Source organism: Rhinichthys klamathensis, unplaced genomic scaffold (assembly GCF_029890125.1).
Source record: "Rhinichthys klamathensis goyatoka isolate OS25496 unplaced genomic scaffold, OSU_Roscu_1.1 h1tg000107l_1, whole genome shotgun sequence".
NCBI classification, from domain to species: Eukaryota; Metazoa; Chordata; class Actinopteri; order Cypriniformes; family Leuciscidae; genus Rhinichthys; species Rhinichthys klamathensis.
The window spans coordinates 2,382,177-2,404,469 of NW_026606645.1; the positions used below are offsets into that span (position 1 = coordinate 2,382,177).

Below are 22,293 nucleotides of genomic sequence, written 5' to 3' on the forward strand. Positions count from 1 at the left end.
ATATATATATTTAAAAACTGTAAAATCTAAGTAGTTACTTAAGACTTAAGAAAAGCATGCAAACCGGATTGCCTAAAAAATCTAAGTAAAGTGAAATAGGAATAATGTTGTACTGATAGGTATAACATCATTGTTGTTACCATTGTTGTGTTTTGCACGCTGAATGTTGAAGTCAGTGAGTGACTCTCAAGCATGGTCGATTGCAAGATATTGTCACAAATATAGGGATTATATCAACACAATTAAAAGTTTCACAAGGTGTTTATGACATAAGTGTTTGCAATACAATTTTAAAAGAGCATTATGAAGGGAAGTATAAACAGGTTACTTCTACAAGGTGACCTCACTTCATTAATGATTTAGTCAGAAGTTACAGTAGGTCACATTTTAAAAGCAACCTATTTATTACTTCCCTTCCTTTGAAATCAAATAACTGTGATTTCTTTTTTGCATCGCTGCATCGGGAGAGAATAACAATATTAAAAAATTAAGTTCCAAGTGCCCAACCAAAGGGAACACATCATAATGGTGAGTTCAAACAAGAAAATCAACATCAGTTTATAAAGTCAGTTTATGTAGCCTAATGTTCTCTTAAATTTTTCCGTTGACAATTCAACATTAAAGATGACTTTGGGAAATGAGTGAATGAAACTAGAGAAAGATAACTGCAGAAGTGGAGGAAATTAGTAAAAAAAAGTAGGCTATATTAAGAATTGCCACTCAGAAACAATCATTCTTAATCTTAAATTGGGTTTTCTGAGTAAACAAGGCATAGTGTGAATAGTGCACAGAGTAGGCCTACTATAGCCTAAGCTTATTTTTGTCCTTTTTTTCTTGTAAAACGAAAAAAGAAGTTAAGATTTTCGCTTTGGTTAAAAAAACAAACAGCATCTATTGATGCAGCTGAACGTGTAATTTAAAGAGTGAAATAAAAATGTACTGATATGTCATGTTAAAAAGGCTAAATGTGAAAAGCACAAGTTCCTCAGTTCCCACGGGTGTGATATGAAGAGATGAGATGAAAGCTGCACTTGTCACAGCCTCACGAAAACTCACCTGTCACTCACAGCCATTATCTGAGGACAATAGCTATGTTCACACTTATAATAAAGCAATGATGAGCAGTCATGAAAGAACCCGTTAAGAGTATATAAATGGTCAGCTCCGGCTTCATGTCCACAACGACAGCAAGGTGACCATACCTTGAACCGCGAGGTTATTCAACAAGCGATATCCTTCAGAGAGTTTTTCTTCAGCTAAATCGATTCGAGATAAACCTTGAACAAATATTCTATAATTTTGAAAAAAAAATGACCAGCTTTTTTATCCTGTTGTCAGTGTTCACTTTGGCTGGCGCTTTCCCTCGCAGCGCCTTTCAACGGGACTTTCACCGACACATGGCGAAAGATGTGGAATCCTCCGGGAATGGACCAGACGAACCTATTCGGGGATCTGTTAGAGTTGTCAAACTAAACCCTCATCATTTTATGCGACGGGCAACCAGTAGTCATGTGCCGTCCAAAAACTCCCCGAGTCGAGGCGCGTTTCCCGCGTTCTTGGCCCTCGGACGTGCTGGTCCGTCAGCCCTGACCCGTACCAAACCCACGGGCCTGCTCCCTCCGGTGAGCGCGAGCGGCACCGGCGCCGGCGCAGACGCGAGGAGGAAACAGGGTCTCGAGATGTGGCAGAAAGTCATGCACAAAAGCGAGCGAAGCAAAGAGGCCGTGGCGCTGCGCATCAACCCCAAAGACATGTCCAAACAGAGCTGTGCCGCGGTGCCCTTCACACAGGTAAGAATTCATTACTGCTCGGCGGAAATGTGTTTGTCAACAATGTTAGACACATTTTATTTTTAAGTGATTTTACATAAGTGAGCGTGAAACTTGAAGTTGCCTATTCTGTGACGTCATATATGCTATAGGCCTATACGGTAGGCTACCTATCAATGACACATAAAAAATAAATCCGTAAAATACATCATCTAGTGAATTTACGGACATTTCCGTTAACCCTAAAAGTTAAACACATCGCAATGAAGTGTTTCAAAAATTCAAAATACAGGTAAAACACCTGTAAAAAATAAATACGGAAAAATTCCGTCAAATGAATGCAGTAGCCTATACTGTGCCCTATTTTTACGGATTTTTTAGAGTAGCCTATAGCCTATTTGAAACAAGTTTTAGCCTATATCATTAATAAATTGCATCCTTATGGTATGCAACACAGTAATATTTAATTATGATTTAAGCAAAATAAAAGTAGTGTCAAAGCGACAACATGCACATGTTTGACCATTATGAATTTGCCTATATTTCTGATAAAGGGAATTTGTCATCTCTAGAATTATTGGTTAACATACGATAGCCTATAAATATATGGACACATATCCATGTGATATTGTTTAAATATAATGAAAATTCTATATATAGGCCTGTATAAATCTAAAATGCAATTTAGCTTGACAACACAATGCGTTGTATGGAAAGAATGCAGTGACATGACAGTGGGTAAATTATAATGATTATGATGTCTTAATTTTCAGTGATACAAATCATTATCATCGTCGTTATTGTTATCATTAACTATAGCTGAAACAGTTTGCCTTTAAATCATGAATCTCGACCTTTTTGACTTTTGACTTGATTTTTAGTTGTTTTAGCTTATTTTAATGCTTGCTTTGTCTTATTTTAAATCATTTTAATTCATCTTGAGGACCGGGCCCCGGCCCCTGTTTGAGAAATGTGTTGCTAGTATAGCCTATTACATGTTTGTTTGTGTTCACCGTTCCCAGCGCATAACGGAGGACGGCTGTGAGACGGTGACCGTTCACAATCATCTCTGCTTCGGTCAGTGCAGCTCCATGTTCGTCCCGTCCAGTGGAGAGGCTCGTGCACCAGGAGCTCCGTGCACGCGCTGCGGCCCCTCTAAATCGCGCTCCGTGCGCGTGCCGCTGCGCTGCGGGACTGAGGTGCGCGAGAGGCGCGTCATGGTCGTCGAGGAGTGCAAGTGCGAAACTAGCAGTGAAGAGGTCAAAGTGCAGAACACAGAAATGTATCATTTATAACTGAGAAGGTTTCACTTTATACATTATTCTAATATTTAAGTTCACCAATGGTGAGTGAGTGTGTGTGTGTGTGTGTGTGTGTGTGTTTGAGGACTAGGCCTATATAGCCACATAAATGTGAAATATTTGTGTTGCGTGTCTGATAAAAGTGTCCGAAATACGATTCGGGATGTATTAAACACGAGTCCCTGTGAATACAGGGAAAGCGTCTCTGTAAACTACCGTCTGATATTCAGCGGGATCTTTGTGTTAACTGTAATGACGATGCTGTTCATCAGTTTAATGAAGGCTACTTTTATGGCTACGTGTCATTTCATAGTTTCACCAGTAAGTGTCGCGGTTGCATGAAAATGATTTCAGCAATGCATTTTACTTTAGTTCACCCTGCCTAACGAATAGTGTGAAATGGGGTAAATTGACCACTTATGACATTGAGATGACTGTCAAAAGTGGCACAGTTTACTTGACTACAACCTTGTGGATGGAGTTATATTTGTTGCATTTTGTGGAGATGTAGGCCTATTCGAGTGGCAATATGAGATATTTAAAGCTTTAAATTTCAAAAACCTGTACACAATGCAACGAAAATTTCACAGTGTTGCAGTAGCCAATAAAAAGCTATGTGAATTCAATAAAACAACGGGAAAAAACCCAAATCAGCCTGCATGTCTTTCTTTTTAAATGTCTCCTAATGCTTTACCATCAACATCAACCAATGAATGTACAAAGATGTGTAACCGATGAATAGCCTTTATATATTTTTGAAGGATCATGTGACACTTAAAGGGATAGTTCATCAAAAAATTAAAATTCTGTCACCACTTACTCACCCTTTGTTCCAAACCTGAATGAGTTTCTTTCTTCTGTTGAACACAAACAAAGATATTTTAAAGAACGGTGTGAATCAAACAGTGGATGGCATTGACTTCCATAGTAGGAAATAAAAATACTATGGAAGTCAGATATCTTCGTTTGTGTTCAACAGAAGAAAGAAACTCATACAGGTTTGGAACAACATAAAGGTGATTAAATGATGACAACATTTTCCTTTAAGACTGCAGTAATGGCTGCTGAAAATTTGTCGTTTTATAATAGGCTATTAGAATTTGTAATAATGTTTCACAATATTACAGCTTTCACTGCGTTATTTAAAAACATTTTTTAAAAATCTTAATTATTCTATACTTCCATATATTTCCCAAATGGAAATTAATTAGGCTAATTAAAGGGTGCTACGTCTAAGCAGGCTATAGGCCTAACATTTATGGGATAGGCTATAGAGAATATGGATTGATCTTCATTTAGCTTAAGTAAACAATGCGACCATAAGCAAGAAAGACCCTAATTTCCTGCATTAATTAGACTATCGTTTAACATCAAAATGCACTTTAGGTGTTGTTAGACCCTTTTGCTGCCTAATCACTCTTTTCAAAACTGTGGGAATCCCCATCTCCATATAGGACAGCTGCACTTCAGTCCTAAATGTGTCAGAGAAAAATAAAAGTTGTAGGCTATTCATCGATTTTCTGGCACCTGACTGAAAAAAAGGTCGAGTTTACTCATCCTATAGGAAAAATCGCCCGAGGGAGAACAAGGGGGTTATTCTTTACATCGCCTTGGCAGTCTGTCAAAACGGCATCTTCAATTTGCATTGCGCGCGAGCTGCTTTTAAGTATGACGAGCATCCTCCGCTCCACCAACTCTTGTTGTGTGTAGTGGATTTTACAGTTCTTATCTGCAGTGGCGTCATGCCCATTCAAAGTGAGGGGGCACGTGCCCCCTCAGATTTTTCCTCCCTGATAATTTTTTATTTCTTCAGTCTTGTTATAATCAGATTCAGCACGTTGTTCGTCTTCAATCCGCAGCGGCGCCGAGCAGAGCGCACGTCAGAAACAGGACAGGGTGTGTGTGTGTGTGTGTGTGTGTGTGAGTTCATCTGAGCCGCATTGGTCTGTCACTGCTCGTCAATGTCAGAAAATTTGAGATGACCAATGAAATCAAAGTAGGCGGGCTTTATGTTCACAGAAGCTGAGCGCGAATTTTAGCAGTGAGACTCGACGCTTCAGTGTACAGTCAAGTGCGAGATGTAAGTAGCTAAACTAAACATTTCATATTTGACAGTTTTTTTAGTTCATAAATGTTAAACGAATGACAAAAATAATCAGGCACACGAATATACTTTTGTCTAATTTCGCCATTTTGAACTGAAAATAGGCCTACGTGACTCGTAAGGCTAATTAGTTTACTGTCATTGTGAGGGGAAAAGCCGTTTTCATTGTTAGGCACAAGATTAATAATGAATGTGTACATATTGAGAATTAATATAGTACAATTTGTAGCCTTAAGTAAATTAAAAAAGCTCAGCTTTAGGAGGGGAAGACAAGATCAGGAGACTGAGAGAAAAAGAAAGAGTGATGAATAAGAGGTGAGAGCAGGTATTGACAAATAATCTACTGTCCGCTGACATGGTTTTAAGGCTATTTCTTATCCTTTTTTTTGGCCTTCAAACGTCTTGAAATGCACATATCAGAGAAATAAAAAATTTGAACCCCCTACCCACCTCAAATTTAGGACCTCTTTGATTATAAAGCCCTGTCTACGGCCCTGTATTAGGTATAAGATCAATAATGAATGTGTACTACTGTGAATGAATTTAATAAACTTAGTTAGGCTACCTAGCTTTCCTAGTAGCTTTCAGTAAATGAACTCGTCTGAGAAAATGAGTTGACCCTATGTTTACTTTCTTCACTGACAGACAAAAATGAAAAGCCTATCAGTCAAAGCTCAACTTTAGGAGGGTAAGAGACAGGGCAAGAGAAAAACAAAGAGAAAAAGTGTGATGGAGATGAGAGAAAAATAATCAGCTGCGTGACATGGTTTTAAAGCTGTTTGTATCCAGTTTTTTTGGCCTTCAAAACATCTTATAATGCACATATAAGATACACATATACTTTAACTTAGTCCTCAGATAGAGAAGCGTTGCTGCTAGCTCCGTTAAGGTATTTCTGTCCCTCCCAAACTGCATTGAAATAGTATGTTTCGCAGCCAGAATTAAAAAATGTTCAGGGGGAGAAACCCCCTGACCCCTCCTAACATGATCCATATCACCCGTCGGAAAACAATTGCAACGTCTCAGATTTTGCCCCCCCAGAATTTTGGCTTGCATGACGCCCCTGCTTATCTGTATAGTGGTTAATTTGGTGAAAAAAGTAAATTAATAATTTATTTTAAACCAAAGTGGTTCCTCGGGTCGCGCAACAGATGTTGAGCTTTTTATAAGCCGCGAAACACTTTAGCGGCATTGAGGGCGCCGTTGCCACGGCATGAATTGCACGAGGCGGGGGCTTTTTTCTTATTTGGGCTCGCGCTTCACTCGTGCCAAGAACCAGAGCTATGGGAAATATAACCACCGTGAGTAAGCTCGTTAAAGGTAGACAGCGACAATAACGCGAGCAGCTAAGTAGCCTTTATGTGTAAGGTTGAGCAAGCAAAGAACGGGGAATAACACGCAAGAGAAATGCGACATTAAAACGGCATTAGAGGAAACTTAAGTGGCACGTGGTTAGTGCGATCGCGAGACTCCAGGAACAGCGTCGCGCGGGATCGGTTCACAGCAACTAGGGAAATATTTTTAAAGCATTACAGTGAAAACAATGTTTAAACCTCATTATTTGTATATTTGCATGAACGGCAGTGAAAAACTAGTATCTATAACTTGTCACTCAGCCCATCTTATTATGTTTGTTAAGCCTGGTTTAATTTGCAATCGCCCCACACATGCCCAGCACTGCATTTCTCCTGAGAGTGGACCAGTTGGACCTTTGCATATTGAACCTTCCTAATAATGTGGCACTGATTGAGGCCTTTGAAATGCAGGCATGGGTCTGAAGCGGGTCCATGGGTGGATGGTGGATTGGTTGGACCTGACAGCTCTAAGCATGGTGATAGGGGCTGCGTTCCTGCATGCCTCGGGGTCTTTAGTGTGAAATGCCAGGGTAAACTTAGAGATGGTTCGGTTGCAATGACATGGCTGTGGCACGGGTGCCCGGGAGCAGCTGGGCAAGGTTGGCACATGATTGCCATTGGGAGTTTGTGCCGCAGGGCATCGCCAGCTTCCAGTGCTTCAGTCGGATCCCACAATTCTCCATTACAATTGTACATTAAGTTGCCTTCACTTCACATCCAACCCACAATATCTACAAAACCCAGAGCAGCTGTAGATATAAAAGGACACTGCCAGACAATGTGTGTCTTATTAAAAAGCAAAAAAATTAAATTTGGAAATCATTACTTTTAAATACCCTATTTTCACACTTTTTACATATTATGGAGTACTTTGTTTTCTTTTTAATTAAAACGTTTTCAAACAGAGTGTGGTGACGCAAAGCACCCAGGGTTTTTGTAGTGTCCATTCATGGTACATTATAGCATGTTTTTATAGCAAACTGCTCCTGGTTTTAGAAGAAAACCAACTGCGATTATTATTTACTTCCATGTTGTTCCAATGCCAATGTTATTTTAGTTTTTTCAATGGAACATAAAAGGCTAAATGGAAAATCTTCTGTTTTTTATGCATCTTGTCAAGCTCATAAAATACATAAAACACTAAAAGAATCATCAAGGTATAATCAATGTGACTTGAACTATATTACAAGTTTTCTGAAGTCAATACTCAAGATTGCAAGGCAAAGCAATTTTATGGCTCAATTTTAATTCAAGTAGGCCTACTTAAAAGCATCCTAAAGAAAATGAAATGCATAAGAGTCAAGTTCATTTAGGAATATAAAAATGATATACAAACACATACAACGCTTGATTTTAAATCCAAATGAATATGTATACATTAAAGGACATTAGCCTACTGCAATTAGTGTTTATTCACTGTTGCACTCTAATGCATTTCTCTGTCGCTCTCATGTGGATGCACAAATGCATGTGATTTTCGGTCCTGGTTTTTGACCTGTGGGATGCGCAAACATATTAATTAGACATTATAGATTAAAGCCTGTGAGATGCAGGTGATGTCACATAACAACTCTAATTGCATTAATTAGGGTAATTAAGGCTAGACATTTGGCAAAAGCATCTTGTGTAGCCCTGCCTGATGTCATATTTTCCTGTCGTGCCATGTTTCAGAGCTCAGCGTCCATGTGTGGCGGTGTCTGCTGGCATCAGCATAACTGTGTTCATTTACCCTGAGAGAACAGGAGACATAAGCTCTGTTCCAGCGCCTAGTGAGCTGCCTACGTTTTAAGGCATCATATGTGCGTTCCCAACACGAAAGCTGTTCCAAAAGGTAGGCAGTGTAATTATGCTGCCTTCTTAAAGTCACAATGAATCAAAATGGACAATTCTTTTTTTTTATGGAATATTACACTATAATTTAAATGATTTATTCGTGCACATCATGTTTTTAAAATTCTTGTGCCCTCACAATCTTTCATCAAATTAACTTAATCAAACTAACCCGACATTTCTTCTCTGATGATGCGTTTACTGGCGTGAGGGCGGGGCCTCCTGTCACTCACATGAGATCGACCAATAGCAAACCACAACCATCCAATCAATTCACAATGGACAAAATCAAGTCCCGGCCTAATTTTGTTCTTGTTCGAGAGGCCGTTTCCCTCAGATACACAGTACGTCACAATAGGGAAGACAAGCCTATCGCAACTTCCATTTCATGCCAATTTTAAATATATATTCTTCAAAGGTAGGGCCATCCCATAATAATGCATTGCGATGAGCATCCAAAATGGCAGACACATTTTATTTTATGTATAACTAATTCATTAAATATTTGTGTGTTGTATACTTAATTGCACATACAAATAGCCTGGTTAAAACCAGACCATTCTCAGTTGTAACCGAGTTATGGTCTGGCAAAGCGTCATAGACAAATCATTTCCAGAGGGGCGTCACCAACGGACGTCGCGGATAGACCTAAAACCAATCAGAGCGGCGGAGAAACATCTCCGAGTGTTGTTCTTTGCTCGGTTTTTAACGAAAATGAAACGTTCAAATCGCTTAAAACAGACGCGATAGCTGATTCGAACGAGTGATGTTCGACGGCGGCATCCATCTTTGTAATGTAGGCTGCAAAATCTGCTTCAAAATCCCAGCGCTGTCGTCATCGTGTAAAGCCCGCCCCAACGTTTCTGATTGGTGCCTCGATTTCGGCGGATTGGAAATGGGCTTGAATGAGCTCTTTACCAGACTAACTTTCAGAGCAAATCTAAATTTGCCGGAAGTTGTCTGGGTTTTCCCAGGCTAACATACAAATGTAAAACTCTATCAAAATCAGGTGTGATAAAACGTAGGCAGTAAATGGCAAGGCAGTTTACTAGGTTTGGGAACAGAGGCATATAAGTGGACAGTACAACATTTAGATTCTAGTGTCTGGGACAGAAGAAAGAAAGTGGAAAAATGATGAATTTCTTCCAGGAATGAATGCCAGGTTTTAATGGGGAGAAGCTCATCATTTGTCTTTTCCTCAGCTTTCGACACATGGCTTTTGAGTGCACAAGGGGAAAGAGGAAGAGGAAATGGAATTCTCTTTAAGAATTCATGCAGGAAGTGCCCGCGGGAGCCATTTTGTTTCACGCATTGTGCTGAGCGGAGTGCAGCGAAGAGAGAGAATCTGGGCACAGATGAGCGTGAATTCTGAATGTCACTCCGACTCCAGAGAGTCTCTAATTGATTTGGGACTTTGATTCTTCGCTTATTCTGGGATCACAACAACGCTCAGAGAGCGGTAGTGAGAGACACTCCCTCAAGCTTTTAAATGTCTTCTGTTAAACATGACACAGATGCCGTGCAAAACTTTTTGAGAAGAGCTGTGAGAATGTTGCAGTGTTTGAAATAGTGTACTAACATGCTACTCTCACTTTAAAAGAAAGGTGAGACCTTTTTGGCATCTATGGTTCTTAGAACCTTTAACATCCATGGAACCTTTCAATTAGACAGAAGGTTCTATAGTGGGGGAAAAGGTTCTTTAGATTATTAAAATGTTATTCACATTAAAAAAAATGGGTTCTTTTAAGAGAGGCTTTTTGGAAAACCAAAAATGGTTCTTCTATGGCATTGCTGTGGAACCTTTCTTTTGAAGAATGAAAATGTGCACACTGTAAGAAAAAAAATCCAAATAAAAATGGATAATATTCTGACAGAAAATGACGTTTACAGGCCCCCAAGGCGTCATTTACTGACGCTTTTGCCAAAGCGTCTATATCCAACGCACATGGCACCCTTTAGCGTCAATATGAGACGCATATATGGCGCCTCCTAGTGGTCTAACCCTAACACTACCCCAGACCAAAACCTACCCATAACCGAAGCGTGTTATATTGACGCTAAAGGGTGCCATGTGCGTCGGATGTAGACGCCTTGGGATGAGAATGCGTTGGAACATAACACAATAAAAATCGTAATTCAAAGCACGCATAAAACCCCTGTGAAAATATATATCTAGAAAAAGTTCATATTAATAATACATTATGCTGTATTTCTACAGCGCAATGCATACACTGAATGGGACCTTCCATTTCCATTATATACAGGACAGAATAACACAATATGTCACTTAAAGTCAAAGGAAAAGTCACTCTGAAGTGATAGAACTGGATGATGTTTTGCTACCAGACAGAAAGAAACTGAAAAGGTCTAAATGTTTGAAAATGAAATGTTGGAGAGATTCTGGCCTGGGCTTTTGCTGGATTTCATCCGCCCGCTGTGCCTAACTCTGCTGGCCAGGCTAGAGTAATCGCTCCACCAGCCTTGCACTGTCTGCATGAAGATAAATGAGACAATTAGAGCTTCTCTGTTATCAATTACACATCCAGGACGGCTGTTTTACATCAAACACAGCAATTGCGATTCACTGCGAATCCAGATTCTTTTGTTCAGACTCCCATCGGGCACCAATCTAAACTGAGAATGCCAGTTTTAGGTAGATTGTTTTTTTGGACATTGTTATTGAATATTCAAGGCCAATTTCTGATGTTTTGGGATTTTTTTGCTTGTGATTTTGCTTCTGTGATTGCCTAGAATTCAAACTCCCACACACATATGCACACAGAGAGCGTATACAGAAGTGGGAGAGGGGTCTCGGGCTAGAATTTAGGGGGTGCAGGTGGCGCTAAGCCGGTATGGGCTCTGCCCGCTGTCCCTGCGTGATGCCAGCGTACTTGCACACATACACACACATACACTGATGATGCCAATACCATCTGTCATCGGTGAGAACATCTGCAGCTCAAGGTGCCCTTGTCACCCATAGTTAAAGTAACGAGAGGGAGAGATAAAATACAACTACAGATCTTATTAGGATCAACCAAAATGCAACTCAGCTGAAATAAACCTGCATCATGTTTTGGGAAATTATAATTTGTCCATTTATGTGTTTACTGCAGTCATAAAGTGTTATTGTAAGATAATTTTTTTAAATTCATAAACCAAACAAACCTAGGCCTATGTTGTCCCATAGCCTATACTAGGTAGCTTCTATAGATTGAAATGTTTACAAAGCTTCCACTGATATGTTTATTTAATGTTTATTGCTTGAGAAAAAAGTATAGACAAATAAATAAATTAGGTGTTCAATCTGCATTCACGAATGTCATATTTTGAAAGACATTGAAGACATATTTGAAAATATATGCTAGAATTATATAAAGTAGTGGATAACCTTACCCCGATTCATTTAGAGCTGTCGGGACGGATTTCCCGGGAAACTTCATAGGCTACTTCCGTCCGTACGTGTGTACGTCATGTAAATAAAGGTCCCTTCTACGGCGCGTGTATGGTGAGGAGTGGTTTCAATAGATATTTCTATAGGATATCGGTCTCTTTTTCCTTCTTTTATTATTTTTCAGGAGGGCGATAAGTTCACTTATAGGCTAACCATGTGTATATAAACCTCAAATCAGATTAATCGCGCGCAGAACAGCAAAGCCTAATGTAATAACCAAACTATTTATTCCACGTATAGCCTATACGTAATTTTATGCTTTAAAGTCCCTGTAAAGTCAAAATTAAGTATGTGTTTTGAGTTTGTCACACCACAGAAAAATTTGTTATTAGTCACCCAGCCAAATTTGAATGATAAAAAAAGCCAGCAAGTACATAAAATAAGCTATCAAAATCTTGAAGAAATGAGCAGTATTCTCTGCTCTCAAACGCTGGAGGCGTGTCCACTGGCTGCGCTGAAACCACGCCCACTCGCGGGAAAGCTGCCGTCGTCGACTCGCCACACTCAACTCTACAGCCGGAATGGATGCTCGCACGGTGGGCACGCACTGCCGATGACACCAGTTGTCGGCGCGACGGGAGGATGAAGGCCAGGCGGGAGTCGGTTCGGCCCCATTCACCAGTAACAGCGGATTATCAGTGAATCCCTGACAGTTATCTCCGACGAAAGTTTATAAAACTATCCCGTGTAAAATGATCACTTACAGAGGCGGGTGTTGGCGGTGATCCTCAGCTCTCCATCAAGGTGGCTCTTCACAAAATTAATCCACTTCTTCTTGATGTAATCGTTTTTCGGAAATTTAAATAAGGACACCGATCTGTTTTGTACGTGATCCGGTGATCGCATCCAGGTAGTAGGCCTACGCATTTCCGTGACGAAGGCATAGCTAGCTAGCAATCTGTAGGCTGTGTTACTAATAATAGTACTGACAGTAACTCGCGATTGAGCGGCAAACTGATGTGAATGTGCTCTATATTGTTAGGAGCGGCCAGCCTCAGCGGCTACAGTGCGTCATCCAGTAGGGGCGTGTCCAGGAGCTCAAGGGCTCCAGTGCGTCATCGAGCCCTGTTTTAGCCCCGCCCAGAAAATCCGGAAAATAGCAATGGTGAAAAACTGTTTAACGGTCTAACTCCACAAATCAGTACCTCACAGTTCACAGTCTTTGTAATATGTTTTAGCAACACATTTCTAACATTTATAATGTGTTTAGAATTTTTTTTTTAAATTGCCTTTACAGGGACTTTAACCGCCAGTGGGCCAAACATAGCGTTAAGCAATTAATATCTAGAAATTAAATGAGTAAAACATCAATTAATTCAGATGAATGAATCACAAACGAATTAATTATATTTTGTTTAATATAGATCACTTCCCAACAAAACAACTAGAATCACATGTAGCCTACGCTTTCTTTTAGACATATACTTTGTCCTTTAATTCTTCTTGAAGGTTCTTCTATAGATTATTTTTTCTGTTCCTTTTTGTTTGATTCTTTAGAAACACAGATGGTTTCTTTTTCATCTCTGTATCTCACACACTGCCTCCCATCATCTGACAGGTGCAGAACACACACACACACACACACACACACACACGTTATCAATGACATACGTCTCCTGAGAATGACAGTAGTCAGGGGCATTAAGACTCTGCCAGCCTGAGTTTGGCTCTGTATGAGTCTTTTGATGGAAACACCTGCAAGATGGCTGAGTTTATCTGTCTTTAACGCCTCTCCTGTCTTGGCATGGACTCTATAACACTTCGGAGACAAGAAAAACAGAGGAGAGGGGGCTTTTATTCTGCTTAAGGTTGAGTGATCACTAGAACCATGCGTGAGACAGGGGGTTTTAAGCTTGAATACATCCACTCATATGTGCTCCTCCTGATTAAGTGTTTACATGTTTTTTTTATAATATGTGTATATATGAAAGTGTGTGTGAGGCAGATGGCATGGCTGGGTAGCTATGCCAGTTTCTGAAATATATTCAGTGTTGTGTTCCATCTGTGACCCTGCATGCCAAAACCTGGCCTGACCCTAAATCGATCTAAGTATAAGCAAATATATAAATGGCAAATTTTATGTTGTTTATATATATATATATATATATATGAAGGTCACATTATGACTTTATGCATCTCTTCATTAATGTTTTCCCCTACTTTTTAAATACCTTTAGTCTATAGATTATTATTATAGTAGTAGGCCTATTATTTGTTGTCCTGGACCAAGACTTTTAATCGAAACTATGAAAATCTATTATAAAATGGATGCATTACATGTTTAAAAACTATGATGGTATGAATAAAGAGTGGAATAAAAACCATTGCAATATGTATTTGTTTATATTTTAAAGTGATTTTCAAATGACTATCCCTCAGTTGTGTCTTAATTTCCACCACACAAGGAATACTTTTTTCCCTAATTGGTTTTAATTATTATTTTTATTTGGTTATTGTTATTATTTTTAATGCTCCTGGTTATCAAGGGAAAAAAAAACATTGTCTGAATGGAAAAGTTATGATGTGTGAAGGAAACAAAAACAAATAGACTGTATGGTAAATACCACCGGTGAACAAAATATTTTATAGTGCGTAATTTTCAGTCAAACTGTAGGCTACTAAATTGTAAAAATAGTGTAAAAATATTATGGTAGCAATATGTCCACAGGGTAAAGAGGGTCAAATAGGTCTAAATATGAATCAAATCAGCACATAGGCTACTAATAACAGTTTGACTTTCTGAAGGTTAAGCACATTACACGATGTAGAGGAAAATAACAACATATGACTTCCTTTTTATTTTATAATTTAAAGTGTTTTTGGCGCCAATTCTGGAAAATTGTCACGTGACTGTGTTTGCTCGCCCGGTCCGGACACTAGCGGCCTCTGGAGTCAGCAGGTTCATCGGTAAGTAGTGTTAAAGGGATAGTTCACCCAAAAATGAAAATTCTGTCAGTAATTACTCACCCTCATGTTGTTCCAACCCCGTATTACGTTCGTTCATCTTCGGAACACAAATTAAGATATTTTTGATTAAATCTGAGAGCTGGATCACTCCTCCATAAGGGATCGAAACTGGCCGGCCCAAAAGTTATGAAAGACATCGTTAAAATAGTCCAAGTGACTACAGTGGCTTAATCTTAAGTTTATCAAGCGACGAGAATACTTTTTGTGTGCAAACACACATGACCAGCGTCGGCCAATAGTGAGCTGCGTGTGGCGTACAACCTAGAAGCTTTGCGCAATATCACTACGTGAAATATCAGGCCCAGAAGGAAATGATTAGTTGATTAAAGTCGTTTTTTTTCTTTTTTGCGCACAAAAAGTATTCTCGTCGCTTGATAAACTTGAGATTGAGCCACTAGTCATTCGGACTATTTTAACGATGTCTTTCATAACTTTTGGGCCGGCCAGTTTCGATCCCTTAAGTAACCTATGGAGGAGTGATCCAGCCCTCAGATTTAATCAAAAATATCTTATTTTGTGTTCCGAAGGTGAACGAACGTCTTACGGGGTTGGAACAACACGAGGGTGAGTAATTACTGACAGAATTTTCATTTTTGGGTGAACTATCCCTTTAAGCTTTATTAGTCCAAGTGCTCCTTTGTGACACGGTGAATCCTGTCTGAGATCTGATTCTGTGCAGACTCAGAGGTCGGGCTCATGCCTGCCCTTTGAGGTTTACCTTTGTCGCTTTAATTCTGCTATTGTTGAGAAAGCTAAAATGTGAGATCTACCACGAAATAAACGGCTGGTTTCAGTTAGGCATAGGCATACTGACGAAACGTTGAATTGATCAGAATAACTTGTGTATCCTGGCAAGAAAAAGTTTTAAAGATTAATTCGATCTACTTTTTAATAATCTCCATCCTTCCTGTAATTAACGTTTTGTTCAAAACAAACAGAAGTTATTCCATGAATTATTATATCGAGTGTTGTATCAAACCCTTGAATACACTAGAGGGCGCCAGAGGTTATTTTGAAAATGAGTTTAATTTCCTATATAACCTAATATAGATCTACAAAAAAGCTAAAACGTCACCGGTCTCAATTTATGATACTCTGACAAGTGTGTTTGTGCTTATGCTTATTGTGTGAACAGATACTACTTGTAATGGACAGTTATTTTTATATCTATATTTCACTATAAGAAACAGAGTTTTGCTTTTGATGTCAACAGGTTTGTGTGAAGGCTTGGGTTTAGAGATGGGCTTTAGAAAATGCAATCACCCTCGTTTTTATATTAATTTTTTTTAATTAAATGTGGAATCACCCTCCTCTCTATAAAATTTGCATCTATATGAAATGTCATCACTAATATAGTGAAACATCCGCATGAACGTTTAAATGAGACTGTAAGTTTGGAAGAGACCCAGTACTGTATGCATTAAAAGAAAATACATTTAAACTATATTTTCCATTTAAAACTTTTTACAATGTTCCTATATTGTTAAGACACTGCAGGTAGATATTATTAAGGATTTAAACCTTTGTTGTATATTGTTTGACAATTCTGTTCGCAGTCATTTTGACCTCTGCATAAAAAAATAAAAAAATTGTAGAAAAGTGCAATAAAGTAAAAAATTGCTGGGTTGTTTCAACCCAGGTTTGGGTCAAATATGGACAAACCTAACCATTGGGTTTAAAAATGTTATTTAAAAAAATGTAAACCAACGGTTAGGTTTGTCCATGTTTGACCCAAACAAGGGCTGAAAAACAACCTAGCGAATATCGATAAATAATGAAAAAAAAAAAAAAACGTGTTTGTGTTGTTAATATGACCCTGTAAAAGTTAAACAAGCGTAAATGTGGGGCCTTTTGACGTTTTAAAGTGCAGTTGTGTGTGTGGTAGTTGTTATAATGATGCAGCCTAGTATTTTTCAACATTCTGGGCATCTAGAGTGCCTGAGGAACCTGGCATCGGTTTTTACAACACACACACACACACACACACACACACACACACACACACACACACACACACACACACACACACACACACACACACACACACACACACACACACACACACACACACACACACACACACACACACAATAGTTTGCTTTATAAGGTGCCCACCGATACCATGGCAACCCCCATGTTCTCAGCAGAAAGGATACCGTATGCCAAATAAATGCCATGGTAACTTAAAAAAGAACAACATGTTGCCCGGCAACCTTTGAAAGTTATTAAGGGAAATAAGTGGGTACGGAGAAATTGATAGGGTGTTAAAAAGAAACGGGGGAGGGGGAAGAGTGTGTATCCTTTTTTTGGGGGGGCGAATTAAAATCAAACCATGATTAAATGTGTGTGGACACAATTACTCATTTGTGGTGATCAGCAAAGTTATTGTATATGGATATGCATTTTGTTTGAGTTTACTAGAGGCTCTCAGAGGTCTTGTAATGTACACCGCTGTGTGTATGCATGTAAAACCAGGAGGTTTGTAAATGTGCTGTTGTACCACCGTGCTTCGAATCAGCTAGGCTTATATATTTTCATTCTCAGAGATTCATATACTCTGCATAAAATAAATAAAAGTAAGTGTGATATTATAAAGAGACAGAATTCGGTTATGTGCTTTTAGTTGTCATCATAAGAAATCAAAGATGTTATAAAGAAGTTTAAAAATAAAGATGCATACCATTTCAATATTTGTTTATATTTTAAAATGAATAATTTTTGTCCCCTAATTAAGTCTTTTAAATTATTATTTTTATTTTGTTGGTGCTCCTGGTTATCAAGGAAAAAAAGTGTCTTTGAAATACAGACAAATAAGGTTAACAAAATATTTGATTGTGCATAATCTTGAAAATAATTAACAGCATTTCTACAGTTACATTAGACTTTTTTTTCCAGTTCTATAGAAATTCATTTTTACGATATTACAGCTTTTCACAATGAATATAATTCCAAAGCAGTTTGCAGGAAAGATCAGAATTAAACTCCGAAGTATACGTTACTTTTCACAAGTTTGGGGTCAGTAAGATTTTTATTTTGAAAGAAATTAATACTGTAAGGGGTATTCAGTCAAAGACCCAGAACCAGATATGAAGAATGAAGACCCGGAGTCAGAATTATAAAAAATTAAAGAAAAGTTTTACTGAAGATAGTTTGCATTTTCATCAGCAGAAGTCAGCTTCAAGACTCACACAGGAGTTCGTAGGCCGCCCCCCTTACAGTTACAAAGATCACAGCAGTTATACCATTTCCAAGGTCTAAGCTACGTCATTGCTTACAGGTTGAATGATTCTCATTGGCTAAGAAACATGAAAGCCTAAACAATTTAACACATGTGAGGAGATAGGGGTGCCTATCGCCATTAGTCAAGATAGTTGTCGTCCACTCATTAGATTTAGGTCTGTGGTGGCCTCGCAGGTTAGAGAAGGGCGCCGGGGTGTCTGGTCCGAACGTCCAGAACCTACATAGAATGTCATATGCACACACACACAAATACCAGACACTAGCAAATAACAGCTCCCATCAAGGCTGAAGAGAGTCTGAGCTCCTTATTATCAGTTAAGTATACCAAAACATAATGCTAAAACATTCACTCATTTGGGAGAAAAACAGATCACTGGCATTTACTCCCAAGGAAGGAAATATACTGGAAAGAATACATTTTAATACAACAATTAAAGTTCGATAGTAACGCTCAATATAGCTTGACCATCTGTCCAGCGAAGGATCATATGTGTCCACGCTGCCTTTAGGACCCTCTAACCTTTCTACTGATCCCAGAGAAAGAGACAAACGGCCTTGTGGGTTACGTGGCCTTCGTGTCCTGCGTGGACTACGTGCAATCTCAAAGTAAGATTGGAATGCACCTAAAAGAAACTGGTTATTTACATCACATGCATTTAAGAAAATATAATTTCACAAGCACAAAGAATATAAAAATTATTATGTGATAATGAATATATTTGATTATTGATTTTTATAAAGGAAGTATATAACCATTCAAAATGATATATGATTATAGATGTATTTGAAGAGGCAAGGGATTTTGACCAACCCTTCAATACTTTTATTTAGCAACGATGCATTAAATCGATTAATAATATTTATAATGTTACAAAAGATTTCTATTTTACTAATACATTTGTATTAATCAGTTTCCTGAGCATCAAATCATCATATTAGAGTGATTTCTGAAGGATCATGTGACACTGAAGACTGGAGTAATGATGCTGACAATACATCACAGGAATAAATTACATTTTAAAATATATTCACATAGAAAGCATTTCTTTTAAATTGTAATAATATTTTACCACATTGCAGTTTTTACTGTGTTTTTGATGCAGCCTTGGTGAGCAGAGTAAACTTCTTTCAAAAACATGAAAAAATTAAAAAAGTAAATAAATAAAAATAGATTTATTATTATTTTTTATTGTTAAAACACATTTTTGCATTCCCTGTAGTCCGCTGTGGCTCTGCTGCTGACGCCCGGTATGAAATCAACCTCATTACTCTGTTAAATTTGGTGTGTGTTTACATTTATGTGCTTGGCAGACACTTTCTTACCAAAGCCACGGTGAAGAAAGTGCATTTGTTGTGGTGTGATGATGATTGCTCGAGCTGATCGCTGGGGGACCAATTTGAGCAGTAAGACAAAACCACAGCATGCTAATAACAATGTAATTCCAAAAAGACTTTAGTGCGGCACAATAAAGGAACTGTAATGTTTTCTTGGTAGGATTAGACAGTGTGCATTTCGAAAACTATATGTTTGTGTCTCTCTCTCTCTCTCTCTCTCTCTCTCTCTGTGGTTGTAGCTTTCCATATAGCCTGGAGTGATATGGGCCTGGTGCCCGATCTCAGCTCTCTCTCTCTCTCTCTCTCTCTCTCTCTGTGTGTGTGTGTGTCCGTTGAGGCGCAGGCAGATTAGACCAGGAATTGCTGCCACAAAAGCGCCCTGTCTAGTGCTCTTTAATTCCTCTAAATTAGCACCTCGCGCCAGGCACTTTACACACTCGCACACACACTCACTGAGGCAGTGCCACGCTTTTAACTGCCTTGATAATCACAGCGTCAACTAATAGTCTTTCTCTCACACTTTCCTCGCTCATACACACAGACAGACAGAGCCTCTCACACGTTTTCTCCAACTCTTGGCGTCGTCTGAGTTTTTTCCCTCCTGTGAGACGCAGCTCTCGGTTAGCTGCTAATGTGAAGCTCATAGCGCCGGACGCTCTAATGCCCTTTAATTCACTTACCAGCGCTGAACTAACACAATACCGCTGTAGATACAATGAACCAACGTCTCAAATCCCTTTAACTCGTACATTGTGTTGTGTGTTGATAAAATACAGTCTGTCCCGAGCTGACAGGCGTCCTGCAGGTGTGTGTGAATCAGTGCAGATCTATCTATCTGTCTGTCTGTCTGTCTATCTATCTGTCTGTCTGTCTGTCTGTCTATCTATCTATCTATCTATCTATCTATCTATCTATCTATCTATCTATCTATCTATCTATCTATCTATCTATCTATCTATCTATCTATCTATCTATCTATCTATCTATCTATCTATCTATCTATCTGTCTGTCTGTCTGTCTGTCTGTCTGTCTGTCTGTCTGTCTGTCTGTCTGTCTGTCTGTCTGTCGTTCTGTCTATCTTTCTGTCTATCTGTCTGTCTATCTATCTGTCTGTCTGTTGTTCTGTCTATCTATCTATCTTTCTGTCTGTCTCTTCATCGGTCTGTCTGGCGTTCTGTCTATCTATCTCTCTCTGTCTGTCTCTTTATATCTGTCTGTCTGTCTATCTATCTCTCTGTCTATCTATCTATCTATCTATCTATCTATCTATCTATCTATCTATCTATCTATCTATCTATCTATCTATCTATCTATCTGTCTGTCTGTCTCTTTATCTGTCTGTCTGTCGTTCTGTCTATCTATCTGTCTCTTTATCTGTCTGTCTATCTATCTTTCTGTCTGTCTCTTTATCTGTCTGTCTATCTGTCTGTCTTTTTAACATTTTTGTCTCTTTATTTGTTTGTCTATCTGTCTGTCTGTCATTCTGTGTATCTATCTCTCTGTCGTTCTGTCTATCTGTCTATCTATCTATGTCTGTCTGTCTGTCTCTTTATCTGTCTGTCTATCTATCAGTCTGTGCATCATTATATCTTGTATATCTCTCTGTTTTATCTATTGTTCATCAGAAAGTTTTTGATATGTTTGACGGGCTCTTTGTCTGTACACTGATTACTGACACCTGTTGGTGTGGATGCATGGGTTTCAGGCACTGCCTCTCGAGTCTCAAGCTCAACTTTCATGTGTTGTTGGAGGTTCATGCAGGTGCGTAACCTGTCCTTCAGACTTTCTGCTGGGTGTGGTGTCATATTTTGTTGTATATTTTTATATAGTTCCTATTGCTCTGCTGGTGGAGCATTGCTCTTCCAAAGTCATGGGTTGGATTCCCAGAAAACACAACCCGATAACATGCACACCTTGAATGCATTGCAACTCGCTTTGGATGGTAGCACCTGCCAAGTGAATAAATGTTTATTTCTGTTTGCTTTGCTGCTAAAATTAAAAAAAATAATAATAATAATAATCTTGAGCATTGACAAAAAGCTCTATACTGTTTATAATTTTTTACTATTATCAGTAGTTATCATTGTTGGTCATGTGACCTCAACATGGTGACCCCATGTACGTTTTTATGCATCTGGCAGATACTTCTGCAAAGCGACATATATTGCATTTAAATCATATTTGTCAAAATAATTATTATTTAATGATGAATAAGACAATAAGGGAGCATTTAACTAAGTAATATTCTTGCGCGTGTGTGTGTGTGTGTGTGTGTGTGTGTGTGTGTGTGTTTGAAGCATGCTGCATGTAGAGATCTATTCACTAATCCCCACTGCCCTCTGCATCTGCACACACACACACAGTGTGCTATCTGGGGCAGCAGAAGGTCTGGGCATGAGTTTTGCACTGTTGGCATCACAGCCTGGGCACTGGCACTCATGAGACTGAGAGAAAGCTGGGTGTGGTGTGTGTGTGTGTGTCTTAGTATACTAATGAAATTAAGGGAAGTGGCAAGGAAAGAAACAAGATGTATATATATATACATAGCATGCACATATTAAAGCATTGTTCATAACTGTTCATGACTGGGACAAGACAGAGACGTTGAGTAAGAAAAAGGTGGAGTAATTGATTGGTTGGTTGAGGGACAGTAATGAAACACCACCAATCATTTCTGTCACAGTTCGACTGATATTTGTAATCTCTTCCTATCTGAGAGGGCAGATGCCCAGGTCATCCGGCAACAGCTGGCTCTCCATGTGCTGTGACCAAGTGTTGGAGGGTGTGTGTGTGTGTGTGTGTGTGTGTGTGTGTGGTTTCAGCAAGTCATCATAAATATTCATTGTCTCATTGAAATTTTATTGCCAAATGATTCTCACTAATGCCAAAGAATTAACTATCCGTTGGTTTTGTCCTCATGCTCTTCTCTGTAGCTCT

At 38.9% G+C, this 22,293-nt stretch overlaps 1 protein-coding gene across 1 annotated transcript; it reads left to right on the top strand.

Moving 5' to 3' along the window:
- The first annotated feature begins 932 nt into the window (after window positions 1-932).
- dand5 (DAN domain family, member 5) lies at window positions 933-3,135 on the top strand. Its single transcript, XM_056253532.1, has 2 exons — window positions 933-1,790; window positions 2,792-3,135. The coding sequence occupies exons 1-2, from the start codon at window positions 1,311-1,313 to the stop codon at window positions 3,062-3,064; spliced, it is 753 nt and encodes a 250-aa protein (XP_056109507.1). The 5' UTR covers window positions 933-1,310; the 3' UTR covers window positions 3,065-3,135.
- Window positions 3,136-22,293: the final 19,158 nt, after the last annotated feature.